This window comes from Oryctolagus cuniculus, chromosome 1, assembly GCF_051225735.1.
Source record: "Oryctolagus cuniculus isolate XC-2025 breed Fujian yellow rabbit chromosome 1, ASM5122573v1, whole genome shotgun sequence".
NCBI classification, from domain to species: Eukaryota; Metazoa; Chordata; class Mammalia; order Lagomorpha; family Leporidae; genus Oryctolagus; species Oryctolagus cuniculus.
The window spans coordinates 32,786,649-32,813,524 of record NC_142867.1 but is presented as its reverse complement, the minus strand read 5'-3'; the positions used below and the strand labels follow the sequence as shown (position 1 = coordinate 32,813,524).

General features: G+C 44.1%; 1 protein-coding gene across 2 annotated transcripts in view; it reads right to left on the bottom strand.

The window, feature by feature from the left end:
* The window catches only part of CSTF3 (cleavage stimulation factor subunit 3), an 89,905-nt gene extending 63,289 nt beyond the window's left edge, over window positions 1-26,616 (bottom strand). Inside the window, exon 1 of one of the 2 annotated variants that reach the window (XR_016230384.1) lies at window positions 26,386-26,610. Coding sequence is in view for 1 of the 2 variants with exons in the window: in XM_089327694.1 (XP_089183820.1) it covers window positions 26,386-26,412 (27 nt within the window). In the remaining variant the exon portion in view is untranslated. Of the gene's footprint in view, window positions 1-26,385 lie in introns of both variants that reach the window. The other variant, XM_089327694.1, reaches the window with a different exon arrangement.
* Window positions 26,617-26,876: the final 260 nt, after the last annotated feature.

Below are 26,876 nucleotides of genomic sequence, written 5' to 3'. Positions count from 1 at the left end.
AACCATCGGACAGAAGACCTCTCTTTCTGTCTCTGCCTCTTCTCTGTGTAACTCTTTCAAATAAATAAATAAATCTTAAAAAAAAAAAAAAAAGTGAAAAAGGGCAGCAGGCATTGTGGCGTAGAACATAAAACCATTGTCTGCAACACTGGCATCCCATATGGGAGCTGATTCAAATCCCAGTTGCTCCACTTCTGATGCAGCTCCCTGCTAATGTGCCTGGGAGAGAAGCAGAGGATGGTCCAGGTGTTTGGGTCCCTGCACTCACATGCGAAGACCTGGAGGAAGCTCCTGGCTTCATTGCAGCCATGTGAACCTGAAGTGGAAGATATTTGTCTAACTCTGCCTTTCAAAAAAATTTTCTTTAAAACAAAGTAAAAAAGGCAAATAATATCCACCATTAATTATGAAACAGTGTGAACTCACAGACCTTCTAAAAGTTTAGAAACCCCTAGAGTCCCCGGACTAACTTTGAGAAATGCTGCTGCTAGCACATTTATCCCAAGATACACATAAAAAAGCATGAAATGACATGAAAATTTTATTTTGATGCAAAAATCTGAAGTCATAATTCACAAACTGTATCTACAGCATAATAAAAACTATAAAAGAAATCAACAAGAGTTTTATACAAATTGTGTATACAACCTAATGAAACTATAAAAGAAATCTGCAACAAACATTTAAATGGTTAGAATGGTCATGTCAGAGTAACAGGTAGTGGAAGTACAAGTGATCTCCCTTTTAATGTTTCCCATATTCTTTAAAAAGTTGGTTTTATGTTTATTATACAAATTTCATCATTTAAAAATATCTAAAATGGTAGCTAGCACCTCAGCATGAATGCAGGTATTACTTCTCAAATTGCTGTTAATACTTCTGTGTACCACAAAAACAAAGTGATGCTCAAGTCAATCAGATAAACATTAATTTGTATCCAATCTGTTTTGCCTTTTATCCAGACTTCTTTTAACTCATAATGTGCTAATACATACTGATCACAATCAAGGACAAAGAAGGAAGCACTACTCCTCTTTGTTTTTATTCCTTCCCTTTTAATGTAGAATTAATCTTTATTCAAGTTATCTGTTTAAAAGAGAAAAATTACCTAGGAGAAATAACTCTTTTCTTTACAATAAATTAGTGTGGACCAATGACAAGTATACACATTCTTGGAAAGAAAAACATGCTTTAAAAGACTACTGTACAGGGAACAGTGCTGTGGCATCATATGGGCACCAGTTGGTGTCCCAGTTGCTTCTCTTCCTATCCAGCTCCTGCTATGGTCTGGGAAGGCAGCAGAAGATGGCCCAAGTGCTTGGACCCCTGCACCCATGTGGGAGACCTGGAAGAAGCTCCTGGCTTTGGATCGGCCCAGCTCTGGCCGTTGCAGCCATTTGATGAGTGAACAAGTAGATGGAAACCCACCTTCCCAACCCGCCTCTGCCTCTCTATAACTCTTTCAAATAAATAATAAAATAAAAATCTTAAAAAAAAAAAAAAGAAAAAAAAGACTACTGTAGGAGCAAGCGCTGTGGTACAGTGGTTTAAGCTGCTAGGAGGGACTTCCGAATCCTCTGCTGGAGTGCAGAGTGGAGGATTCCAGTCCTGGCTCCTCCACTATCTAGATTCCTGGTACTGCACATCCTGAGAGGCAGCGAAAGATGGCTCAAATACTTGCTAAGGGGGCTGGTGCTGTGGTGCCTACAGCACCAGCATTCCATAAAGGTGCTGGTTCAAGTTCTGGCTACTCCACTTGCAATCTGGCTCCCTGCTAATGCATCTAAGAAAGAATTGGAAGATGCTCCAGGTCCCTGGGGCCCAACACACATGTGAAAACCCTGGAAGAAGCTCCTGGATCCTGGCTTCGGATCAGCCTAGCTTTGGTTGTTGTGGTGATTTAGGAAGTGAACCAATGGATGAAAGATCTCTCTCGCTGCCTCTGCTTTTCTGTAATTCTGCCTTTCAAATAAAAAACTATTTAAAAAAAAAAAAAAAAAACACTTGTCACCCATTTGGGAGACCAGCTACAGTTCCCATCTCCTGGCTTCAGCCTGGCTGATCCCTGGCTATTGTGGGCATCTGTGGAGTAAAGCACAAGATAGAAGATTCTTTCTTTTTATTTTTATTTGAAAGGCAGAGTTACAGAGAAAGGAGGAGAGACAGAGATCTTCTAACCACTGGTTCACTCCCCAAATAGCCACAATAGGCAGGGCAGGGCCAGGCTGAAGCCAGGAGCCACAAGCTTCTTCCAGATTTCCCACACTGGTGCAGAGCCCAAAGACCTGAGCCATCCTTCACTGCTTTCCCAGGCTCATTAGCAGGGAGAACTGGATCAGAATAGGAGCAGCTAGGTTTCAAACCAGTGCCAATAAGGGATGCAGGGGCTGCAGGCCATGGCTTAACTAGCTTCATCACAGTGCAGCAGACAGGAAAATCCGTCATTCTTCAAGTAAATAAATATAAACTTAAAAGACAAACAAAAACCTGTAGCGTAGCAGATAAAGCTGTTGTCTGCAACGCTGGCATCCAATATAGGCACCAGTTTGAGTCCTGGCTGCTTCACCTCTGATCTAGTTCCCTGCAAATGGCCTGGAAAAGCAACGGAAGATGGCTCAAACGCTTGGTCCCTGCCACCCACATGGGAGATCCAGAAGAAGCTCCAGGCTCCTGGCTCTGGCATGGCCCACACCTGGCTGTGTGGCCAGCAGAGGAGTGAACCAGTAGATGAAAGATCCTTCTTTCAGATAAATAAATCTCTACAATTTGAATCCAAACTATGATGTATATTAATAAGAGCTTTATAAACATCTTGTCAAAGGGACTAAAATTGGAAAAGAGGTTTATAAAGGAGGACTACTGGCCCCACCTACATATAAAAGCAAAGCTAGTTTGGTAATGGTAAGAAACCAATCACTGGACCAGGAGGAATCAGAATTAAGAAGACATAAAAAGCCAGCAATTAATGACACATCAGAATATTGGACTGCTCAATAAATATTACAATGACTATAGTCATCTGTTGGAATAACTGTAAACTTAATCAAAAAGATGCTGAATTTTACCCTTTCTACCAAAATCAATTTAAGATAAAGATTTAAATGTTAAAAACAAAAACACAAGAACACAAAACTAACATGTTTTTACATGTTAAAGTGTTACAGAAACCTTTTAAAAAGTTAATTTTAAATCACATAATTAACTTTACATTTGTACATGAGAAATGTACCAAAATCAAAGTCAAAAGACAAACTTAATGTAAACCATTAGCTAGAGATTAAATGTTTTATAACACTACACTAACAAGAATATGCAGAAACAGACCTTCTATTGTTGGCAGACATAAGTAGCAATACTGATTAAAACTTTTTTTTGTTAGATTTATGTTATTTGAAAGTCAGAATTACAGAGAGGCAGAGGCAAAAAGAGAGAGAAGTCTTCCATCCACTGGTTCACTCCCTAAATGGCCACAACTGCCAGAGTTGGGCCAATCCAAAGCCAGGAGCCAGGAGCTTCTTCCAGGTCTCCCACGTGGGTGCAGTCCCCCATCTTCTACTGCTTTCCCCAGGCCAAAGCAGAGGGCTGGATAGGAAGAGGAGCAACCAAGACTTGAACTGACACCCATATGGGATGCCGGCACTGCAGGCAGCAGCTTTACTCACCACACCACAGCGCCAGTCCCCCTGATTAAAACTTAATACATGAGCACAAAAATATAAACTAAAAGTGCCATAATGTAATTGCTCAAGACTGAAAAATCTTTTCTAAAGATTTATTTATTTCAAGGGGAGACAGAGCCAGGAGCCAATAACTCCTTCTGGATTTCCTAAGAGGGTGGCAAGTGCCCAAGTACTGGGGCCATCATCTGCTGCTTTCCCAGAGGCATTAGATGGGAGCTAGATTAACAAGTGGAGAAACCAAATTCAACTGACCTGGCAGCTTACCCCACTGTGACAAATGCCAGCCCCCTGGAAGTAATAATCATGTTAAATAAATTATGGAATTTGTAGTCACTAAAAATAACAAGACAGTACAAGTAGCAACATGGCACAATCTCCATATTATTTTAAAAAAAGGAGACACATGGCCAGCGCCGTGGCTCACTAGGCTAATCCTCTGCCTTATGGCACCGGCACACCGGGTTCTAGTCCCAGTCGCGGCGCCGGATTCTGTCCCGGTTGCCCCTCTTCCAGGCCAGCTCTCTGCTGTGGCCAGGGAGTGCAGTGGAGGATGGCCCGAGTACTTGGGCCCTGCACCCCATGGGAGACCAGGAGAAGCACCTGGCTCCTGCCATCGGATCAGTGCAGTGCGCCGGCCGCAGTGCGCTGGCCGCGGCGGCCATTGGAGGGTGAACCAACGGCAAAAGAAGACCTTTCTCTCTGTCTCTCTCTTTCACTGTCCACTCTGCCTGTCAAAATAAATAAATAAATAAATAAAAATAAAAAGAGACACACACAACACATATAAACTCATTTTATGCCATATACCAGTCTAATGTTTGAATTTTTATTATTTGTTCAGTGTCTACCATGTACTAAACATTGTTGAAAGGGCTCCTGGGGCGGGACTGGCGCTGTGGCCTGAAGTGCCAGCATCCCATATGGGCACTGGTTCTAGTCCCAGCTGCTCCTCTTTTGATCCTGCTCTCTGCTATGGCTTGAGAAAGCAGAAGATGGCCCAAGTCTTCGGGTCCCTGCACCCATGTGGAAGACCCGGAAGAAGCTAATGGCTCCTGGCTTCGGATCAGCGCAGCTCGGGCCATTACAGCCATCTGGGAAGTGAACCAGTGGATGGAAGACCTCTTTCACTGCATCTACCTCTCTGTTAACTCTTTCAAAAAAATAAAATAAATCTTATTAAAAAAGGGGGTGGGGGGCTTCTGGGATATAGCAAAATAAGAACTTTGCTCAAAGCATTTACTTTTTAATGTATTTAAAAACAGATTTAGGTATTCATTTGGAAGGCAGAGCGAAAAAGAGAGAAATACAGAAAAATCTTTCATCTGCTAATTCACTCCCCAAATGGCTTCAACAGCCGGGGCTGGGTCATATCAAAACCAGGAGCTAGGAACTCCACCCTGGTCTTCCCGGTGAGTGGCAGGGACCCAGTACTTGAGCCATCATCTGTTGTTTCCCAGGCCCAATAACAGGAAGCTGAATCAGAAGCAGAGAAACCATGATATGAACAATCTTTTCAAGTTATGATGTGATATTACAAGTAGCAGCCTAATCCACCACACTACAATGCCTACTATCAAAGGGTGTACCTGGAAAAACACACACACACACACACACACACACACACACAAAAACACACACACAATTTTTAAGGTAAACTAGAGTTTTAGTTTGTGAGATACCAACTATAATGCTAAATTGAGAAGTAAAACTGATACAACAACTAAAAGACAAAAAAGGGCATTTAGCCTAGTGGTTAAAACACCTGCAGAAGGCAGAGATAACTGGGTCGCTGCCACTCTTATGGCAGACACAGACTGATTTCCCAGCACTGCTCTTCAGCTTTCCCTGACTCATCCCCAGCAATTAAGAACATCTGGAGAGTGAACCAGCAGATGGGAGGGCTCTCTCAAACTAAAAATAAATAAGCAAATAATTTTGCTTTATGATGCAAAGGGTATCTTCTGGAGCTCAAGACCTACTTGCTAAAAATTAATCTGTCAAATTAGGTAATATGTACCAAATTATAAAAAAAAATAGGGAAACTCAGAAGACAGAATATTTGACTAGCGTTGTGGCATACATAGCATGTTAAGCCACTGCCTGCAGCCCCTGCACCCCACAAGGGCACCAGTTCATGTGCCAGCTGCTGTACTTCCAATCTAACTTGCCTGGGAAAGCAGTGGAGAACAGACTAATTCCTTAGGTTCTTGCACCCATGAGGCAGACCTGCAAGAAGCTCCTGGCTCTGGCCTGGCCCATCCTGACCAATAATAATGTAACCATTTGGGGAGTGAACCAGCAGAAGGAAGATATCTCTCTCTTTGTTTCTCTCTCTCTCCCTCTAATTCTCCTTTTCAAATAAATAAAATAAATCTTAAAAAACAAATGTAGGAAGAATATTTGACCAAACAGAATCACAGCAAAACAGATAGATGCCTCCTTATTAAGTAAGCCATCCCCATATTTTTAGTGCTTCTCAACCTTGGCAGTGCAATAGCATCATCTGGGAGCACAATTTTAAAAGATGCTCAAACTCTACTTTATACCAATTAAGTAAAAATCTCTAGGAATAAATGTGCCATCAGTATTTTTCTAATAACTCTTCAGGAGATTCTAATGTGCAAACTGGTTGAAAGTATGGTTCTTCCAAGTATGGTTCTGGTGCCCGAAACTTTCTGCTGTTTAGGGAAGTCTGAGTCTTTTCTCAAAATAATGTTCTATCACACAAAATAAATTCTAAGAGATTTCCAAAGGAAACTTTACTGAACCAAAATTATCAAAATGTTTCTAAACCCAAGTTTTACCGTGATACACACTTACCAAATAACAAGTTCTAGTGGCTAGTTCAGCAATGAGTGCTAACAATATTTTGAACATTTGTATCAAAGCCACAGCTGCTGCTAATAATACTACTGTGGTTACTGAATATTAATAATAAAAGAAAATATTCGTACTTTTCCTCTATGTTACAGAATAACAAAATTCTACATACAGATATGGGAGGATTATCAGAAGTATCAGCTATATCCATAAATATTTTCTATGGGCAAAGGTGATACTTACAAATGTCATAAAACAATCTACATAGGTAACTCTCAAACAACTGAATAATTAACAGTGGAAGGTATACAAATGGCAAAGAGAATATCCTCATAGTTAAGGCCACACAAGACCAACAATAAAAGCCTAGTTATGAACCAGTTTGGTAACCAACGCAGAGTGTAGCTTTTTAGTCTCTGACCTAGTTATTAAATTGCCATGGGACAAAATGACGTTTCCGAATACTCACAGGAGACACTGGGCGTCCTTAAGGCATGGAGTTGTTATTTCCTAAATTTATTGATAAAGTAAAAATATGTCACTTTTAGAAAACTCTGGAGGGGTGGGTGTTGTAGCACAGTGGGTTAAACTGTTGCTTCAGCCACCTGCACCCCTTATTGGGAGTGTCTGGCTCAAGTTCCGGCTATACTGCACTTCTGCTTCAGCTTCCTGATAATGCGCCTGGGAAGGCAGAGGGCTTTTTTCTCCCCCAACTACTCCTGCTGCTACCACTTGTGTGGAAGACCAAAATGGGAGTTCTTGGATTCTGGCCTCAGCCTGGCCTAACTGTAGCTGTTACATTTGAGGAGTGAAACAGAAGATGGAAGATCACTCACTTTCTGTTGCTCTGCCTTTAAATAAATACATCTTTGGGGGCCGGTGCTGTGGTGTATTGGGTAAAGCCACTGCCTGCAGTGCCGGAACCCCATATGGGTGCCAGTTGAGTATCAGATGCTCCACTTCTGATCCAGCTCTCTGCTATGGCCTGGGAAAGCAGTAGAAGATGGCTCAAGTCCTCGGCCCCCTGCAACCACGTGGGAGACCCTGAAGAAGCTCCTGGCTCCTGGCTTCGGAATGGCCAAGCTCTGGCCATTGCAGCCATTTGGGGAGTGAACTAGTGGATGGAAGACATCTCTCTCTTTCTCTGTAGCTCTGCCTTTAAAATAAATAAAATAAATCTTAAAATAAATAAATGAATACATCTTTAAGAAAAACAAAGAAACTTTGTACAGTGGGTAATTCAGCACAGCAGTGATGCCACTGCTCAGGACACCCAAATCCTTTATTGGGATGTCTCGTTCAACTTCAAGTTTCTCTGTTTCTGATCCAGATTCCTGCTAATGTGCACCCTGGAAAACACCAGGTATGGTCTAAGCACTTGGGTTCCCGCTACCCATGTGGGACACCCAGACGGAGTTCTGGGTTCCTTGTTCCAACCTGGCCCAACCCTTGCTTTTGAAGGCAGAAGGAAATCTCTCTCCAAACACATTTTTAAGAGATGTTTTAATGATTTATTTATTTTAAAGGCAGAGTTACAGAGAGAGGGAGAGAGAAAAAAGAGAGACAAGCAGACAGACACATCTGCCATCCGCTGGTTCACTCCCCAGATGGCCACAATAGGGAAGGTAGGGCCAGGCAGAAGCCAGGAACCTGATACTGTATCTGGGTCTCCCAAGTGAGTGGCAGTGGCCCAAGCACTAGCCCATCTTTCACTGCTTTCGAGGCACATTAGCAAGAAACCGGATTGGAAGTGGGGCAGCCAGCACTTGAATTGGCTGGCACCCACGGTTTGCCAGCATCACAGGCTTAAACCACAAAGCCATGACACTGGTCCCTCAAAAAATTTTATCTAAAAATAGTTTGAGCAAATATACAGTGGCTACCTGCAATGGCCTGACACTATAATTCTGCTTAGATATTGCAAAAGAACAGCTGTCTCACATTAGTGTTCTAACACATTTCACTTAAGAAATAAACAGGGGTTAGCACTTTGGTATGGCAGAATAAGCACATACCAAAGCACTGGTTCGAGTCCTGGCTGCACCAATTCCAATCCAACTCCCTGTTAATGTTCCTGGGAAAGCAGTGGAAGATGGCCCCCAAGTGCTCGAACACCTGAACCTAGTGGAAGACCCAAAAAAAGCTCTTAGCTCCTGGCTTCAGATCAGCCCAGCTCCAGCTGTAGCAGCCATCTGGGGAGTGAACCAGTGGATGGAAGACATCTCTTCTCTCTGCTTCTCTGTAACTCTGCCTTTCAAATAAATAACCAAATATTAAAAAGAAAAAAATAAGATCGCTTCTCAGCCTTTTGGCTAAGATCAAGTGTTAAAAAAAAAAAAAACCGAGGCAATCAAAGGGATTTATTCAAAATATATGGGTTATAATTATATATATACTAGAAATTAAAACTGAAAAAATTAAGGTATATAACTCACTTTAAAAAAACTCCTAAATATACTAACACAAAATATGAATAACAGTGGATGTACAGTGAGGGATAGATGGGAGTTCTTTGTATTACTACCTCACCACTTTCTCTTTTTCAAAAAATTTAAGTATTTATTTATTTGAAAGGCAGAGCGTTACAGAGAGGCAGAGAGAGGGTTCTTCCATCTGCTGGTTCACTTCCCAAATGGCCACAACAGTCAGAGCTGGGCCAATCTGAAGTCAGGAGCTAGTAGTTTCTTCTGGGTCTCCCACGTGGGTACAAAGGCCCAAACATTTGGGGCATCTTCCACCGGTTTCACAGGCCATAGGTAGAGAGCTGGATTGGAAGTAGAGCAGCCAGGACTCGAACTGGCACCTATATGGGATGCCAGCACTGCAAGTGACAGCTTTACCTGCTATACCACAGCAACAGCCTCCCTAACCACTTTTGTTTTATAAATTAAAGCTGTTCTGAAATAAAATGTTAAAAAAGAAAAAATAAACTCCTTAAATGTCTACACAAAACAATGCCTGAATGACACAGTTTTACATTTTTCGTAACCTTTTTAATATACTGCTGGATAGAAATTATTTATTATTGCTCTCAATCTAATACAATATATTGTTTGAAGTATATGAAGAAAATTCAGCCTCACACAGGTAGTTGGAAAAGGGAAGAAACATTTTTCATAGCTCTTTCACCTAACTGTGGATATATCATGTAGTCTCCAATCTACTTTCTATATGGGCTTTTTTTAGGGTGCTCTTAATAGGAATACAGGGAGGGGCGCCGGATTCTGTCATGGTTGCCCCTCTTCCAGGCCAGCTCTCTGCTATGGCCCGGGAGTGCAGTGGAGGATGGCCCAAGTGCTTGGGCCCTGCACCCCATGGGAGACCAGGAGAAGCACCTGGCTCCTGCCATCGGATCAGCGCAGTGTGCCGGCCACAGCGCACCAGCCGTGGCGGCCATTGGAGGGTGAACCAATGGCAAAGGAAGACCTTTCTCTCTGTCTCTCTCTCTCACTGTCCACTCTGTCAAAAAAAAAAAAAAAAAAAAAAAATTAGGAATACAGGGTGTGAAGAGCTTAGACTTTTTTTTTTTTAAGATTTATTTATTTGCAAGGTAGAGGGAGAGAAAGCTGGCTCCACACGTGTAATGATTAAAATAATAAAACAGTCTAGAGGCCAGTGTTGTGGTGCAGAAGATCATGCCGCTGCCTGGGACACCATTCTACACAGGAGTGCAAGTTCCAGTCCCAGCGAGTCCCATACACTGCCTCTGATCCAGTGGCTGGGAAAGCAAAAAACGCCCACATATTTTGGCCCATGCAACCCATCTGGGAGACCAGGATGCATTCCTGGCTCCAACCTGGCCTTGTCCTGGTTGTTACAGTTATCTGAAATAAATCAATCTTAAAAACATATACAGTCTAATTTCTTCCCAATCCCAGTAGGCAGTTAAAAATGACAGGAGGAATAAAAGGTAGCTCCTTCACCAAAGGGGTATTTTCATGGTAAACTGGAAGAGTGCTATTCTAGGGGACATAATCAAATTAAAGATCAGCTTGATCCAAATGATACACATCAAATTATGAGGGGGAATAAACTTGATAGGTTAAAGGATTTAAGCATTTAAATTCTTGACCATGACCAACAGAACAATCTCAGATGGTTCTGTAATGAAGATTTTCCACTATTAAACATAATTACTGTCTAAATATCATGGTGGAATGGGAAAGAAATCAGTAAAATATTCTCAATCTGCAATTGTTTTCACTACTTTCAGAAAAATAAACAGCTTTTTTTTTTTTTTTAACAGGCAGAGTGGACAGTGAGAAAGAGAGAGACAGAGAAAGGTCTTCCTTTGCCATTGGCTCACCCTCCAAGGCTGCCGCAGCTGGCCCGCTGTGCGGCGCACCGCGCTGACCCGAAGCCAGGAGCCAGGTGATTCGCCTGGTCTCCCATGCAGGTGCAGGGCCCAAGCACTTGGGCCATCCTCCACTGCACTCCCGGGCCATAGCAGAGAGCTGGCCTGGAAGAGGGGCAACTAGGACTAGAGGCCGGTGTGCCGTGGCCGCTAGGTGGAGGATTAGCCTATTGAGCCTCGGTGCTGGCCCACAAACAGCTTTCAAGGCATCCTCCTCTTCCCCTAACGCAGTGGTTTGCACGCTTTCACTTACCTTTTTTTTGCAAAGATTTATTTATTTGAAAGTCAGCATTACTGAGAAACACACACACACACGAAATAAATCCCCTAGTTCACTCTCCAGACACCCACAACAGCTGGGGCTGGGCAGAACTAGGAGCTTCATCCAGGTCTCCCACATAGGTGAAAGGGGCCTGAACACTTGGGCCATCTTCTGCTGCTCTCCCAGGCCATTAGCAGGGAGCTGGATTGGAAGCAAAGCAGCTGGGACTTGAAACAGCATCCATATAGGATGCAGGCAGCAGTTTTACCCACTACACCAGAAGGATGGCCTCTATGCTTTCATTTACATAGAAATCATCTGTGGTACTTGTTTGAAATGAAGACTTCCAGCTCCATTTACAGAATCTGATATAGAAGGTCTGAAATTAGAGTCTAGGCATCTACACTTTGTAAATGCATTGAAATGTCTGACACAAATCATGAACTTCATTTTGAGAAACAGGGTCAGTCACATACCAGACCTATATTAAAAGGGTCTCATAATAAAACAATGGACTTGAAAAATTCCATTATATCCCAGTGATGTCTTTGGAAAGGTTCATATCATAACACAATGCATTACTCATGTGTTTATGGTGATGCTGGTATAAACAAACCTGCTCTTATAAAAATACAGCACAAACAACTATGTATAGTACATAATACTCGATAATAACTGTTGATTCATGTATGTATTATACTTTTTATCATGGAATGTAACTACTATAAGTTATCTTAGAGTAAATGCCTACTTACCAAAGAATTTTTCTATATAAGAGTATGCCTTCTTAGGCTGGCAGCAGCTTAATACACCTCATGCTTACTGTGCCTTTTTTTTTCCTAAAGGCAGAGCCAGAGCCAGAGCCAGAGCCGGAGGGAGGGGAGGGGGCGGGGGGGGGGGGGAGAGAGAGAGAGAGAGAGAGTCTTCCATCTGCTGGTTCACTCCCCAAATGGCCACAATGGCCAGAGCTGGGCCGATCCAAAGCCAGGGGCCAGCAGCTTCTTCTGGGTCTTCCATGCAGGTACAGGGGCCCAAGGACTTGGGCCATCTTCCACTGCTTTCCCAGGTCACAGCCGAGACCCGAACCAGCACCCATATGGGATGCCGCTTTGGGGCCAGCGCTGTGGTGTAGCTGGTTAAGCCTCTGCCTGTAGCACTGGCATCCCATATGAAACCTGTTTGAGTCTGCGCAGCTCCACTTCCGATCTAGCTCCCTGTTAATGGCCTGCGAAAGCAGCGGAAGATGGCCTAATTGCTTGGACCCTTGCACCCACTTGGGAGACCCAGAAGAAGCACCTGGCTCCTGGCTTTGGATTGGATCAGCCTAGCTCCATCCGTTGCAGCCATTTGGGGAGCGAACCAGAGGAGGGAAGACACCCCCCCCCCATAACTGTGCCTCTCAAATAAATAATCTTTAAAAATTTTTTAAAAGATTATTTGAAAGGTAGACTATCAGGAAGAGGGAGACACAGACACACACACAGAGAATATCTTTGACGCACTGGCTTACTCTCCATACAGTTTCAACAGCCATTCTGGGCCAGGCTGAAGCCAGGAGACAACTCAAACAGGTTCTCCCATGTGGGCACTTTAGACATCCTCCTCTGCTTTCCCAGGTGCATTAGCAGCTGGTTCAGAAGCAGAACAGCCAGTACTCAAACAGGTACTCCAATATGGAATGCTGGTGTTGCAAGCAGAGGCTTATCCAGCTGCATCGCAATGCTGTCCCCCAAACTTATCTTTCAATTTCACCTGCCACAAATATTTTGAAGTACACATGTATATGTGTCTTTACAACCTAGGTTTGTAGTAAGTCATATTATCCAGGTTTTTTAATTATGCTTCATGATGTTCATGCAATGACAAAAAAGGCTAGTGACCATCTTTATGTGACAAAGCAAGGAGCCTCAAAAAGCTTATGGAAAACCTGGAGAATTTCATTTATTGCAAACTCAGAGAAACGAAGATCATTTGTTGGGCTCTCTTTCCAGAGACGTATCATCAGCCAGGGGTGTGTCAGTCCCAAGCCAGGAGCCCACAATTCAATCTGGATCTGCCAGGTGGGTGGCAGGGATCCAACTACTTGAGCAATCACCTACTGCCTCCAAGGGTTTACATGTAAGACGTAGGAATCAGAAGCAGAGTCAGAACATGAGCCCAGGCCATCCCTATTATGAGATGTGCGAGTCCCAAGTGGCATCTAAATTGCTATATCAAACATCAACTCCTGCATTATATTCAATTCAATTTTCCATGAATTTGTGAGGGGATCTCATAACCCGTATTACCTGATCTGTTCTACAAATACAGGTTTTCCAAATATCATAAGTCATTCCATTGAATTTCTGCTAAAATATTTTTAACTGTATATACTATGTATTTGGACTTTCTTCTTTAAAGATTCATGTATTTAAATGGCAAGGTAAGAGAGAGAGAGAGAGAGAGAGAATCTTCCATCTACTGGTTTATTCCCTAAATGATTGCAATAGCTAAGGCTGGGCCAGGTCAAAGCTAGGAGCCAGGAGCTTCATCCGTCTCCCACATGAGAACAGGGACCCAGGTACCCGGGCAAAATTTCCACTGCTTTATCAGGCCAAAAGCAGGGAGCCAGATTGGAAGTAGAGCAGTCAGGACTCAAACCAGCACCCATAAGGGATGCTGGCCCTGCAGGCATCCCACTAGCCACACACTGGTCGCTATATTTGAACTCTTTAAAAAAAGATATTTTATTATTTATTTATTTATTTATTTGAAAGTCAGAGTTACACAGAGAGGAGAAGCAGAGAAAGAGAGGTCTGGCCGGCGCTGTGGCTCACTAGGCTAATCCTCTGCCTTGCGGCGCCGGCACACCGGGTTCTAGTCCCGGTCGGGGCGCCGGATTCTGTCCCGGTTGCCCCTCTTCCAGGCCAGCTCTCTGCTGTGGCCAGGGAGTGCAGTGGAGGATGGCCCAAGTCCTTGGGCCCTGCACCTGCATGGGAGACCAGGATAAGTACCTGGCTCCTGCCATCGGATCAGCGCGGTGCGCCAGCCGCAGCACACCAGCCACGGCGGCCATTGGAGGGTGAACCAACGGCAAAAGAAGACCTTTCTCTCTCTCTCTCTCACTGTCCACTCTGCCTGTCAATAAATAAATAAATAAATAATAAAAATAAAAAATAAATAAAAAGAAAGAGAGGTCTTCCATCCAATGTTTCACTCCCCAATTGGCCACAATGGCCGGAGCTGCACGGATCCGAAACCAGGAGTTTCTTCCAGGTCTCCCACGTGGGTGCAGGGGCCCAAGCACTTGGGCCATCTTCTGCTGCTTTCTCAGTCCATAGTAGAGAGCAGGATCGGAAAAGGAGCAGCTGGGTCTCGAAGCAATGCCCACATGGGATGCCGGTGCTTCAGGCCAGGGCGTTAACCTGCTGTGCCACAGCGCCAGCCCTATATTTGAACTCTTAAAGTCTCTCTGTAATTAACTTTTTTCACGATTAAATAAAAGTAGACTAGAAGGGTTGGTGTTGTGGCACATCAGATAAAGTCAGCACCTGTGATGCCAGCATCCTATATGGACACCAGTTTGAGTCCCGACTGCTCCACTTCTGACCCAGCAGCCCCAGCCCTTGCAGCCATATGGGGGAGTGAACCAGTGGATGGAAGATCTGTTTCTTTCCCCTTTTCAAATAAATAAATCTTCCAAAAAATAAAATAAAAATAAAAACCAGAAGAGCACTCTACCCCACTTCACAATAGTTACAGAGTAAACCAAAATGCCTAGGGAATACGGTATTTTACATGACAGGTTTAACGTTAAGACCAAATGGCAAGTTTAGCTCTAATGTTCCTTTACCGATGCAAGCAAACTATATTAGATGTCGTTTTGTGAAACAAAACTGGTCATACCAGAGTGTACACAGTATGTAAGCCACCGTTTGGAAGGCCCAGCCCATGCTGTACTGCTGCTTCCAATCCGTTTTCTACTAATGCATCTGGGAAGCAGCAGACGATGGCTCAAGCACGTCAGTCACTGCCCACCCCCCAACATGGGAGACCTACGTAGATAATTCCTTCTCTGATCCAACCCTGGCTGTTGCAGGCATCTGAGGAGTGAACCAACAGATAAAAGATCTTTCTTACTGTCTCTCTCTTTCATTCTGCCTTTCAAATAAAATAAATGTAAGAGACAAAAAAAAAAAAAAAAAAAAAAAAAAAAAAAAAAAAAAACAAAACACAACACAACCAACCTGAACACATATCCTGCAATGCAAGGCATTAATCCCCTCAATCTTTGCATTCTAAAAATCTAAACAAATGGCAAAAAGTTTTTTTTTTTCTAAAGTATGTAGGCTTAAATTATTGGTACAAATTTTTTTTATTAAACTTGTCTATTGGCCAGCGCCGCGGCTCACTAGGCTAATCCTCCGCCTTGCGGCGCCGGCACACCAGGTTCTAGTCCCGGTCGGGGCACTGGATTCTGTCCCGGTTGCCCCTCTTCCAGGCCAGCTCTCTGCTGTGGCCCTGGAGTGCAGTGGAGGATGGCCCAAGTGCTTGGGCCCTGCACCTGCATGGGAGACCAGGAGAAGTACCTGGCTCCTGCCATCGGATCAGCGTGGTGCGCCGGCCGCGGCGGCCATTGGAGGGGGAACCAACAGCAAAGGAAGACCTTTCTCTCTGTCTCTCTCTCTCTGTCCACTCTGCCTGTCAAAAAAACAAAAAAAAAAAAACAAAAAAAAAAACCCACACACACACAACTGAACATCAAAAATGCATCAATTAGGAGACAGTTTGCCCTTCTGACTTCACTCAATATTTATTCTGTAAATTAAGATGTAAATTAATTATTAGTTTAAGTAACTGTTTGAAAGGCAGAATGACATCAGAAAACAGCCCAAGTCCTTGCAACCCCACCACCCACACTGGAGTTCCTGGCTCCTGGCTTCCACCTGGCCTACTTCCAACTTCCACAGCCATTTGGGGAGTGAAACATCAGATGGAAGATCTCTATCTCTGTTCTCCCTCTCTGTCATTCTGCCTTTCAAACAAATGAAGTAAATCATTTTTAAAAAATAACTGCTGGGGGGCCAGTGCTGTGACAATAGCGAGTAAAGCCCCTGCCTGCAGTGCCAGCATCCTATGTGGGAGCTGGTTCGAGTCCTAGCTACTTCACTTCTGATTCAGTTCTCTGCTATGGCCTTGGAAAGCAGTAGAAGATGGCCCAAGTCCTTGGGCCCCTGCACCACGTGGGAGACCCAAAGGAAGCTCCTGGCTCCTGCCTAGGATCAGCCCAGCTCTGGCCTCTGCAGCCACATGGGGAATGAACCAGCAAATGGAAGACCCCTCCCCCTCCCGCCTCTCTGTGGCTCTGACTTTCAAATAAATTTATTATTACTATTTATTTATTTATTTGACAGAGTTAATGAGGGAAAGAGAGAGAAAGGTCTTCCTTCCTTTGGTTCACCCCCCAAATGGCCCCAATGGCCGGGGTCCTGTGCCAATCCGAAGCCAGGAGCCTGGTGCCTCCCCATCCCCCATCTCCCACACGGATGCAGGCGCCCAAGCACCTGGGCCATCCTCCACTGCCTTCCCAGGCCACAGCAGAAAGCTGGACTGGAAGAGGAGCAACCGGGACTAGAACCCGGTGCCCACATGGGATGCCGGCACCACAGGCGGAGGATTAACCAAGTGAGCCACGGCACCAGCCCCTCAAATTTTTAAAAATCTTAAAAAAAAAAAAATAACTGCTGGTTCAAATCTCTTTTTTAATTTCCATTCTCACAGCATTATCACTGTCCAACAAAACACTACACAACTAGAACTCACAACTTGGTCTTATTTAAAGAGAAATGTAGATTTAAAGACATGGCAGAAAAGCTTAAAACTATGAATAATTTTTCACAACTGTTCAGTTAATAGGTACAAACAACTGAATGCAGATTCTGTCCCTCTGAAGATCCACCTAGAATATAAATTCTTTTATTCCCTCAAACCACCTAACCCAAAGTAATGCAATCTCTCCCACAACTGTACCTTTCGGTTCTAAGAAAATGCAATACTAGGCCGGCGCCGCGGCTCAGTAGGCTATTCCTCCACCTTGCGGCGCCAGCACACTGGGTTCTAGTCCCGGTCGGGGCGCCGGATTCTGTCCCGGTTGCCCCTCTTCCAGGCCAGCTCTCTGCTGTGGCCAGGGAGTGCAGTGGAGGATGGCCCAGTGCTTGGGCCCTGCACCCCATGGTAGACCAGGAGAAGCACCTGGCTCCTGCCTTCGGATAGGTGCGGTGCGCCGGCTACAGCGCGGTAGCCATTGGAGGGTGAACCAACGGCAAAAGAAGACCTTTCTCTCTCTCTCTCACTGTCCACTCTGTCCAAAAAAAAAAAAAAAAGCAATACTAAATAGCAAGTTGCTCTTAGGAACAATTATTGCCTTAGAGTATTCCATAAAGTCCAGTTTTCCTAAAAATACTAACAATAAAGATCAAACCAATTTGCCTACCAAAACCATCTTTCTAAATATAAGTTAAAGTGTCGGGGAGATAGGGGCGCGATGCTGTGGTGTAGCTAGTTAGGCCATCACTTGCAACAACAATACCAGTAGCTCACTGTTTTGAGTCTTAGCAGCCATTTGGGGACTAATCCAGCAGACGGAAGATCTGTCAGTTTGCCTTTCAAACAGGTAAGTTTTTTAAAGATTTACTGATTTATATGAAAGTTGGAGTTACAGAGAGGGAGAGATGCAGAGGTGGAGAAAAGTCTTCCACCTGCTGGTTCACTCTCCAAATGGCAACAAGAGCCAGGCTGGGGCAGGCCAAAGCCAGGAGCTTCTTCCGGGTTTCCCTCCAGGTCTCCAGCGTGGGTGCAGAGACCCAGCACTTGTGCCATCTTCCACAGCTTTTCCAGGAGCATTAGCAGGGAACAGGATCAGAAGTGGAATAGCTGGGACTTGAACCAGAACTCAAATGGGACGCCGACTTTTGCAGGCAACTGCTTAACCCACTACACCACAGCACCAGCCTCTCAAATAGATGAATCTTTTTTAAAAAATGGAGGTAGGGGAAGTAGGCATTTGGTACATCAGTTAAAACATTCCTTATTGGAAGTCCCCAGTTAAAGTCTTGGCTTTGATCTCCACTCCAGCTTCCTACTAATGTACCATGTTTGGAGGCAAGGCATGATGGCTCAACTAGTTGGGCCCTTACCACCTACACAGGAACCCCAGATTGAGTTCTGGCTTGGACCTGGCACAGCCCTAGTTATTGCAGGCACTTAAGTGAACCAACAGATTCACAATATCTCTTTCTTTTCCAAATAAAACAAAATTGATAAATATTTAAGAATAAATAGGGGCCGGCATTGTGGTGTAGTGGGTTAAGCCGCCGTCAGAAGTGCAGCCATCCTATATGGGCACAGGTTTGAGCTCCAGCTGTTCCACTGCCAATTCAGCTCCCTGCTAAATATATCTGGGAAAGCAGTGGAAGATGGTCTAACTCCTTGGGCCCCTATACCCATGTGGGAGACCTGGAAGAAGCTCCTGGCTCCTGGCTTCAGCCTGGCCCAGCTCTGGCCATTGCAGCCATTTGGGGAGTGAACTAGGGGATGGAAGATCTTTCTCTCTTCCTCTCTGTGTCTCTCTCCTCTCTCTGTAATTCTTCCAAATAAATCTTTTTTTAAATAATAAATAAGTAAAATGGAGGAGGGGAGGTACAGCTATTACAAATATTTTCTTAAAAACAGACGGAGGGGCCACTGCTGCGGTGTAGCGGCTAAAGCCACCACTGCCTGCAGTGCCAGCCTCCCAAAAGGGCACCAGAATGAGTCCTGGTTGTTCCACTTCCAATCCAGCTCTCTGTTATGGCCTGGGAAGGCAGCAGAGGATGGCCTGGGAAAGCAGTAGAAGATGACCCAAGTACTTGGGCCTCAGCACCCACACGGGAGACCTGGAAGACTTCTGGCTCCTGGCTCGGATTGGCGCAGCTCTAACCGTTGCGGCCAATTGGGGAGTGAACCTGTGAATGGAAGACTGACTCTCTCTCTCTCTCTCTCTGCCTCTCCTTCTCTCTGTGTGTAACTCTTTCAAATAAGTAAATCTTAAAAAAAAAAAAGAAGAAAGAAAAATTAACAGATAAAGTAATCAGGACCAAAGAATATATTGTCTAATCTACATACTATATAGGAGGCCCTTTCACTCCCTTCTCCTAAGTCCCATTCAGGTCCATCTTGATTTTAAAGTTGTGTGGCAATATTGTTACCTTTGAATAGCTTATAAGTACTAATGGCTACCCAATAAAATAAACCAGGTTTCAACACTGGTGGTCCCTTCCAGCTTTGGCCCCTGGGCAGCCTGAGACACCAGGCAAAAAAAACACAACTGTATGTATTTCTTTTTTTTTTTTCTTTTTTTGACAGAGTGGACAGTGAGAGAGAGAGACAGAGAGAAAGGTCTTCCTTTGCCATTGGTTCACCCTCCAATGGCCGCCATGGCTGGCACGCTGCGGCCGGCCCACCACGCTCATCCGTAGGCAGGAGCCAGGTGCTTCTCCTGGTCTCCCATGCAGGTGCAGGGCCCAAGGACTGGGGCCATCCTCCACTGCACTCCCTGGCCACAGCAGAGGGCTGGCCTGGAAGAGGGGCAACCGGGACAGAATCTGGCGCCCCGACCGGGACTAGAACCCGGTGTGCCGGTGCCGCTAAGTGGAGGATAAGCCTAGTGAGCCGCGGTGCTGGCCCTGTATATATTTCATTTCCTCAATAACCAGTGTATGGAACACATATTTTTCATATTTTCTAAATCTTTTTTCTTCAAGATTTATTTATTTGAGCCGGCGCCGCAGCTCACTAGGCTAATCCTCCGCCTTGCGGCGCCGGCACACCGGGTTCTAGTCCCGGTCGGGGCACCGGATTCTGTCCCGGTTGCCCCTCTTCCAGGCCAGCTCTCTGCTATGGCCCGGGAGTGCAGTGGAGGATGGCCCAAGTCCTTGGGCCCTGCACCCGCATGGGAGACCAGGAGAAGCACCTGGCTCCTGGCTTCGGATCAGCGCGGTGCGCCGGCCACGGCGGCCATTGGAGAGTGAACCAACGGCAAAAAGGAAGAACTTTCTCTCTGTCTCTCTCACTGTCCACTCTGCCTGTCCCAAAAAAAAAAGATTTATTTATTTGAGTTACACCAAGAGAGAAGGAGAGGCAGAGAGAGAGAGAGAGAGTGCGAATGAGTGAGCGAGAACATGAGCTTCCATCTGCTGATTCACTCCCCAATTGGCTGCAATGGATGAAGCTGCGCCAATCCGAAGCCAGAAGCTAGGAGGTTCCTCTAGGTCTCCCACGCAGGTACAGGGTCCCAAGGACTTGGGTCATCTTCTACTGCTTTCCCAGGTCATAGCAGGGAGCTGGATCAGAAGTGGAGCAGGGCCTGCGCTGTGGCTCACTTGGTTAATTCTCTGCCTGTGGCACCAGCATCCCATATGGGCGTTGGGTTCTAGTCCTGGTTGCTCCTCTTGCAGTCCAGCTCTGTGCTGTGGCCCGGGAAGGCTGTGAAGGATTGCCCAGGTGCTTGGGCCCCTGCACCCGCATGGGAGAACAGTAGCAGCCATTTAGGGGGTGAACCAATGGAAGGAAGACCTTTCTCTAACTCTGTCAAAAAAAAAAAAAGTGGGGCAGCTGGGACTCAAACCGGTGTCCACATGGAATGCTGGCCCTGCAGGCGCCGGCCCCTCTATATCTTTCAAAACCTTGTTTTTCACTTAAAGAAAAATAGATCCACAGCCCTGAATTTCCCAGGTTGCTAGGAATTACTGACATTTAATTGCTCTTCTTAGTTACTTTTTTTTTTTTTAAAATGAAGATAATTTTCTTGCTAATTTAGGCATTCCCAATTTTTAAGCTATATATATATATATATATATATATATATATAGTGTGTGTGTGTGTGTGTGTATACACACATATTTATATAAAAAACATTCCTAAATGGTATATAAACCAAAATTTCAGGGGCTTAAAGGTGTGTGGGTGGGTGTTTCTGTGTGTGTGTGTGCATATAATATAAAATAATGTGACCCAACACATTTCTCTCCACTCTGTATCCTACCAAGCTAAAAACCCTCAACTTTTACATGCAAAATATTAAGACTGTGTTAACTAATTACATACCTGCCTTCCCAGTGGTAACTTGTCATGCATGCAGTCTACACAACAAATTAATCCATTCATTTACCAAACACCGTTAAGTATCAAAATATTACTGCCTAGGTTTCTAAGATGTAAAGCTAAATAAAACGGACTTTTTATTCGTTCATTTAACTAATAAAGCACGAGATCAAAGGCCAAACCAAGAAGCAAAAATACATACACAAAATAAAAACACAGCCATAATTCCACACAAAAACCAAATGTGTTTGCTGTGGTTGCCAATCATTAAACTCACATAAACAGTAAACAGGGAGCTTCAGAAGCACTCCTTGAAGGCTATGAAGTACTTTAAATAATTTCTAAATGCAAAATTGAACTTCTTTACAAGTTTGGGGGAAAAGAGTTACGATAAGCTTTAGCAGTGATTTTTCTTGTCTACAATCATTTCCTTCCTTCAAAGGGCACAAATCTTAGAACCAAGAGAGAAATGACCATCCATACTTTTTGGTAACAAATTTAATAAACTATCAAGTTTATCCTACCTATGTGAGCTTTAATGTTACTAAAATGCTACTCTCTGTATCCTGTAGGATTCTGTCTAATCCAGCCTCTGGCCATCATTTCAAAGTAAATCCTGATTCAGGGTGGTTTTCATTTTTTTATTATCTTTCAGTTTTTCTTACCCATCACTTCAAGTCATCTTTTTCAGGCTTGTTTTATACATCAAGCAAGGTAAGCATTCACATTTTAAATATCACTCTTCAAGGTATTATTTAATTACTACTTCAGTTAAAAGTTGAATAACACAACATTCGGAATCTGCTTCAGAGTAATGATATAAGTGAAGTCCTGGGAAAAACAAGATTGGCCATAAACTGAAGTTCAATGATAATCACACTATACTTAATATTCTTCTCTTTTCCTTGTATGTTAGCAATACATCATGGGGCCGGCTCTGTGGCATAGTGGATAGAGCTGCCGTGTTTAGTGCTGGAGTCCCGGCTGCTCCACTTACAATCCAGCTCTCTACTATGGGCTAGGAAGGCAGCAGAAAAAAGCCCAAATCCTTGAGCCACTGTATCTGCATGGGAGATCATTTAGAAGCTCCTGGCTCCTGGCTCTGGAGAGGCCCACCTCCGGCCATTGCGGCCATTTGGGGAGTGAACCAGTGGATGTAAGACTTATCTCTCTCTGCCTCTGCCTTTCAAATAACTATATATAAAAAAAATGCATCATTAAAAATTTATGAAGATGACTCCTTGTTGGTAATAAGATATCAAAAGATACCTTTTAGGGGCTAGTTTAGCAGCACAGCAAGTTAAGCTGTAGCCTGCAATGGCACATCCCATGTTGGATGCAAGGGTTTAAGTCAAATCTGTTCTGATCTACCTTCCCACTGATGTGCCTAGGTAGGTAGGGGTAGATGGTCCATGTGCTTGGGTCCTTGCCACCTGAGTGATAAGACACTGATGCAGTTCCAGGCTCCTGGTTTCAGCCTGGCCAAGGGTAGTGAACCAGTGGATGGAAGATCACTCTACCCCTCCCTTTCTCTGTGACTCTGCCTTTCAAATAAATCTTTAAAAAAACAGTAACTTAAATAAAATAAAATTTAAAATTACAGAGGCCAGCAGTGTGGCTTAGTAGTTTAAGCCATCACCTGCAATGCTGGCATGCCATTCAGGCACTTGTTCGAGTCCTGGCTGCTTCACTTCCAATCCAGTTCCTTGCTAATGTGTCTGGAAAGGCAGTGAAAGATGGCCCAGCTGCTTTTGCCTCTGCCTCTCATGTGGAAGACCCGGATGAAGCTCCTAGCTCCTGGCTTCGGCCTAGCCCATCCCCAGCCAATGTGGTCATTTGGGGAGCGAACCAGGGGTTGGAAGTCCTCTCTCTCTGTATCACACTCTCTCTGTGATTCTGTGATTCAAATAATTTTTTTAAGCTATCCATTAAAAATTTTAAGAAAAACCGTCAATCATTTTTTTTAAACATCTTTAGACTGAAGAGAAAAAAAGATATAGGCACCATCACAAAGGTTAGATAAGCTGAGCACCTAAAAGAAAAATGGCTACTACTAAAGAGAAACCCAATGAATACAGTGATACCCAGTCTTTAAAAAGAAGAAAAAATGACCTTTATGTCTAGAAAATTATAAGCCAGCAGGTAAGACACAGAACAGAATTTTTTTAAAAACACCATTTGCCAGCTCTAATGTAATCAACAACTTAGTAAAGGTTGATCAATTGATAGTAAGGTAACTAGGTGAAAGGTTGTAGAGGAACAAACTATCAATTAACAGATTACTAACCACAAAAGGGAAAGATATATATATAAAATGAAGCGATCCAGCAGTCATCACTCTCATCAAGCGAATAAAACCAACCATTACTAATAGAACTACCCAGCAAGAAGTCCCTTTTGATGTAATGATGCGAAGTATTCAATCCAAAAATATTAAATAGTCTGAATATTACCACGGCTCTGAGGATACACCTAAGTATGAAATTTTCAGAAATATAGAATATGAAAAGTTAAATGACAACACCACCAACAAAAACAAAACAAAAGCAAACAAAAACAAAAGAAATCCAGACAAGTACTAAATTCTATAAGGATCTCTAAATAGATAAAATCCCAGGAAAAAGAGAGGGAAGAGGAGATCTTAAGAGTCAACAACATGGGGCCAGTACTGTGTTGTAGCAGGTAAAGGCACTGCCTGCAGTGCCGGCATCCCATATGGGTGCTGTTTCAAGTCCTGGCTGCTCCACTTCCAATCCAGCTCTCTGCTATGGCCTGGGAAAGCAGTACAAGATGGCTCAAGTCCTTGGGCCCCTGTACCCTTGTAGGAGACATGGAAGAAGCTCCTGGCTTCAGATTGGCCCAGCTATCGCCGTTGGGGCCATCTAGGGAATGAACTAGCAGATGAAAGATCTCTCTCTCTCTTCTCCTATTCTGCCTCATCTCTGTTAACCTCTCTCTGTAGCTCTGCCTTCAAATAAATCTTAAAAGAAGTCACAACAAAATGATTCAATATGTGAACCTAGATTTTATTTTGATTACAGAAGGGGGCGGGCAGTGCTGTGGCAAACAAAGCAGGTTAAACTTCCACCTGCAACACTGGAATCCCATATGGATGCCAGTTCATGTCCCTACCGCTTTACTTCTCATCCAACTCCCTGCTAATGCACCTGGGAAAGTAATGAAAGATGGCACAAGTCCTTGGGCCCCTGCACCCATGTGAGAGACCTAGAAGAAACTTCTAGCTCCTGGTTTCAGCCTGGCCCAGCCCTGGCCATTGTGGTCATTTAGGGAGTGAACCAGCAGATGGAAGACCTCTCTCTGTCTCTCCCTCTCTGTCACTCTGCCTTTTAAATAAATACGTCTTTAGGGAAAAAAAAAAAAAAAAAAAAAAAACACAAACCTCTATAATCACATTCTGGGACAACTGGAGAAATTTGAATATGGACTACATTTAGGAATACTTGTGACTGAAATATGATCTATCAACTTATTTTGAATAAATCTGAATAGAGAGAAAATTAACGCAGGGCCAACACTATGGTGTAGTGGATAAAACCACAGCCTGCTATGTTGGCATCCCATATAGGTCCCAGTCCAAGTCCAGGTTGCTCCATTCTGATCCAGCTCCCTGCTAATGGCCTGGGAAAGCACTGGATGATGGCCCAAGTGTTTGGGCCCCTGCCACCCATGTAGGAGACTTGGTTGATGCTCCTGGCTTCTACCTGACCTGGCCCTGGTTTTGTGGCCATCTGGGGAATGAACCATCGGATGGATGAAGACCTCTCTCTCTCTCTCTCTGCGTCACTCTTTCAAATAAATAAATAAACCTTTAAAAAATAATAAAACACTACAGTTCTAAAATGTTCAAGATCATGGCAACACCTCTAGCTTTACAATTTTAGATAAATTTAAGAATTAATGAATTTGTACACTTTCAATGAACCCAAGGATACTATTGCTCCTTCACTTTGAGATGACAAAATCTAGTCCAAAAAAAGGTTGAGTACAAAAACAGTTTTGATATAAGTCTTTGCATTCTTGTAAAATGCAAACAGTATGAGATTTCATAACTGAGATCAGTCCTCAAGCTAACACAAAACTAAGCCAAATTTTGCTACATAATGAAACTTACAGTCACACACAAATTATTTGCTAGGAATGCTCCTATTCTGCCTCATCTCTGTTAACCTCTAGTAACAGCCTCCACGTTATGACTTGAAAAACAAAAATCTAAGTGTATTGTTGCTATGGCAATAGGAAATTTCAGGAAATCGAGACTGCAGGCGAGCTAGCCTCCATTTTTTAAAGTGTATTTATCTAAACATACGAGGACTTACATCGAAAATCAAATGTAATGACTTCTTCCATAAAATGTTTTTCGCACCAAAAAGGTATATACTATCCTACAAAATTCAGAATAGTAGGAGCAAAAGAAACATCGCTTCGTCTAAAAGCCTGAATTATAACATATTTAAATGCCACTCATATGTACTATTAAAAGACACTTTCGTTAACCCTAACAAAAACAGACGTCTTATTTTCCACTTATTCTGCAATCTACGTGTATACGGAAAAACGAAAATGAAATGTGGTTAGAAGGGAGACAAGGAATGAAGCGAAAGCCACAAAATTCCCCAAACCTCAGCATAACCATGCTGTATTTCTAAGCTTCTTCATTCGCTCTCGAAAGAGTCTATTTCTCCAGATTAATTTCATCTCAAATTACTTCTCAAACTAGTAACCTCTCTATCTGAATACAGTGTGGGGGTGGGGCGGAAGGAACGCCAAGTTTTTCGAAAACGACGACAAGAACACGTTAGAATAATCAGTTCCTAACCAACCGAGTAAAGAATGCTATCAAAGGAAGGCACCCCAGCTGGAGTGTCCCCATAAATCTAAGTAGGACGAAGCACTGTCACGGCTATTGTCTAAATTAAATGTTCGTATTGAACGCTTTAAGACAGAATCAAAAATATTTTAAATCTCAGATCTTGCTCCCCATTCCCACTTTTCTCCAGTACCCCGTACCCCGGGTCACGAGACCCCCCACCCCGCTTTCCTCCCTCAGGCGAGCAGAGCTGGAGTACTCGGAAGAACAGAGACGTGGAGAGAAGAGGTCGCCACGAGGCCCCACCACTCTCCTTCCTCACCTGCTCCGTGGCTGCGTCTCCAGACATGGCCTCAGCTGATTAGAACGTGAGAACCGGCCGGCGACTGGAAGCTACAAAGAAAAAATTAAACTAAAAACCACCCCCAAACCAGTAAAGTTACCCCCTGCCCCGAAGAGCCAGACCGCCAACAGGAATCGCCACCGCCCACTCAGATATGAATTAAAATGGCTGCACCCCAGCCGGCCGAGGAGGGGGTGTGGCTTCCGCATTAACTTCCGGGGCAGAGGGTGGGGCTAACATGGCAACGCGCCGGTTATTCTGGGCGCGCAGGGGCAGAGAGATCCCAGGGGCGGGCCCACTGCCTGCGCTGACGTCAGGGCGGTGGGGTGGGAAAAACTGTTGCTGAACTGGTTGAAACCGGCTGGGAGGCGGGAAACTCTTGGAAGCTGGAGCGGTTGTTGGAATTTAATAGCCAAGCTCGCTTCCTCCATTGAACTCTGCCAGTCACTCAGTTCCGGAAAACCAAGCAT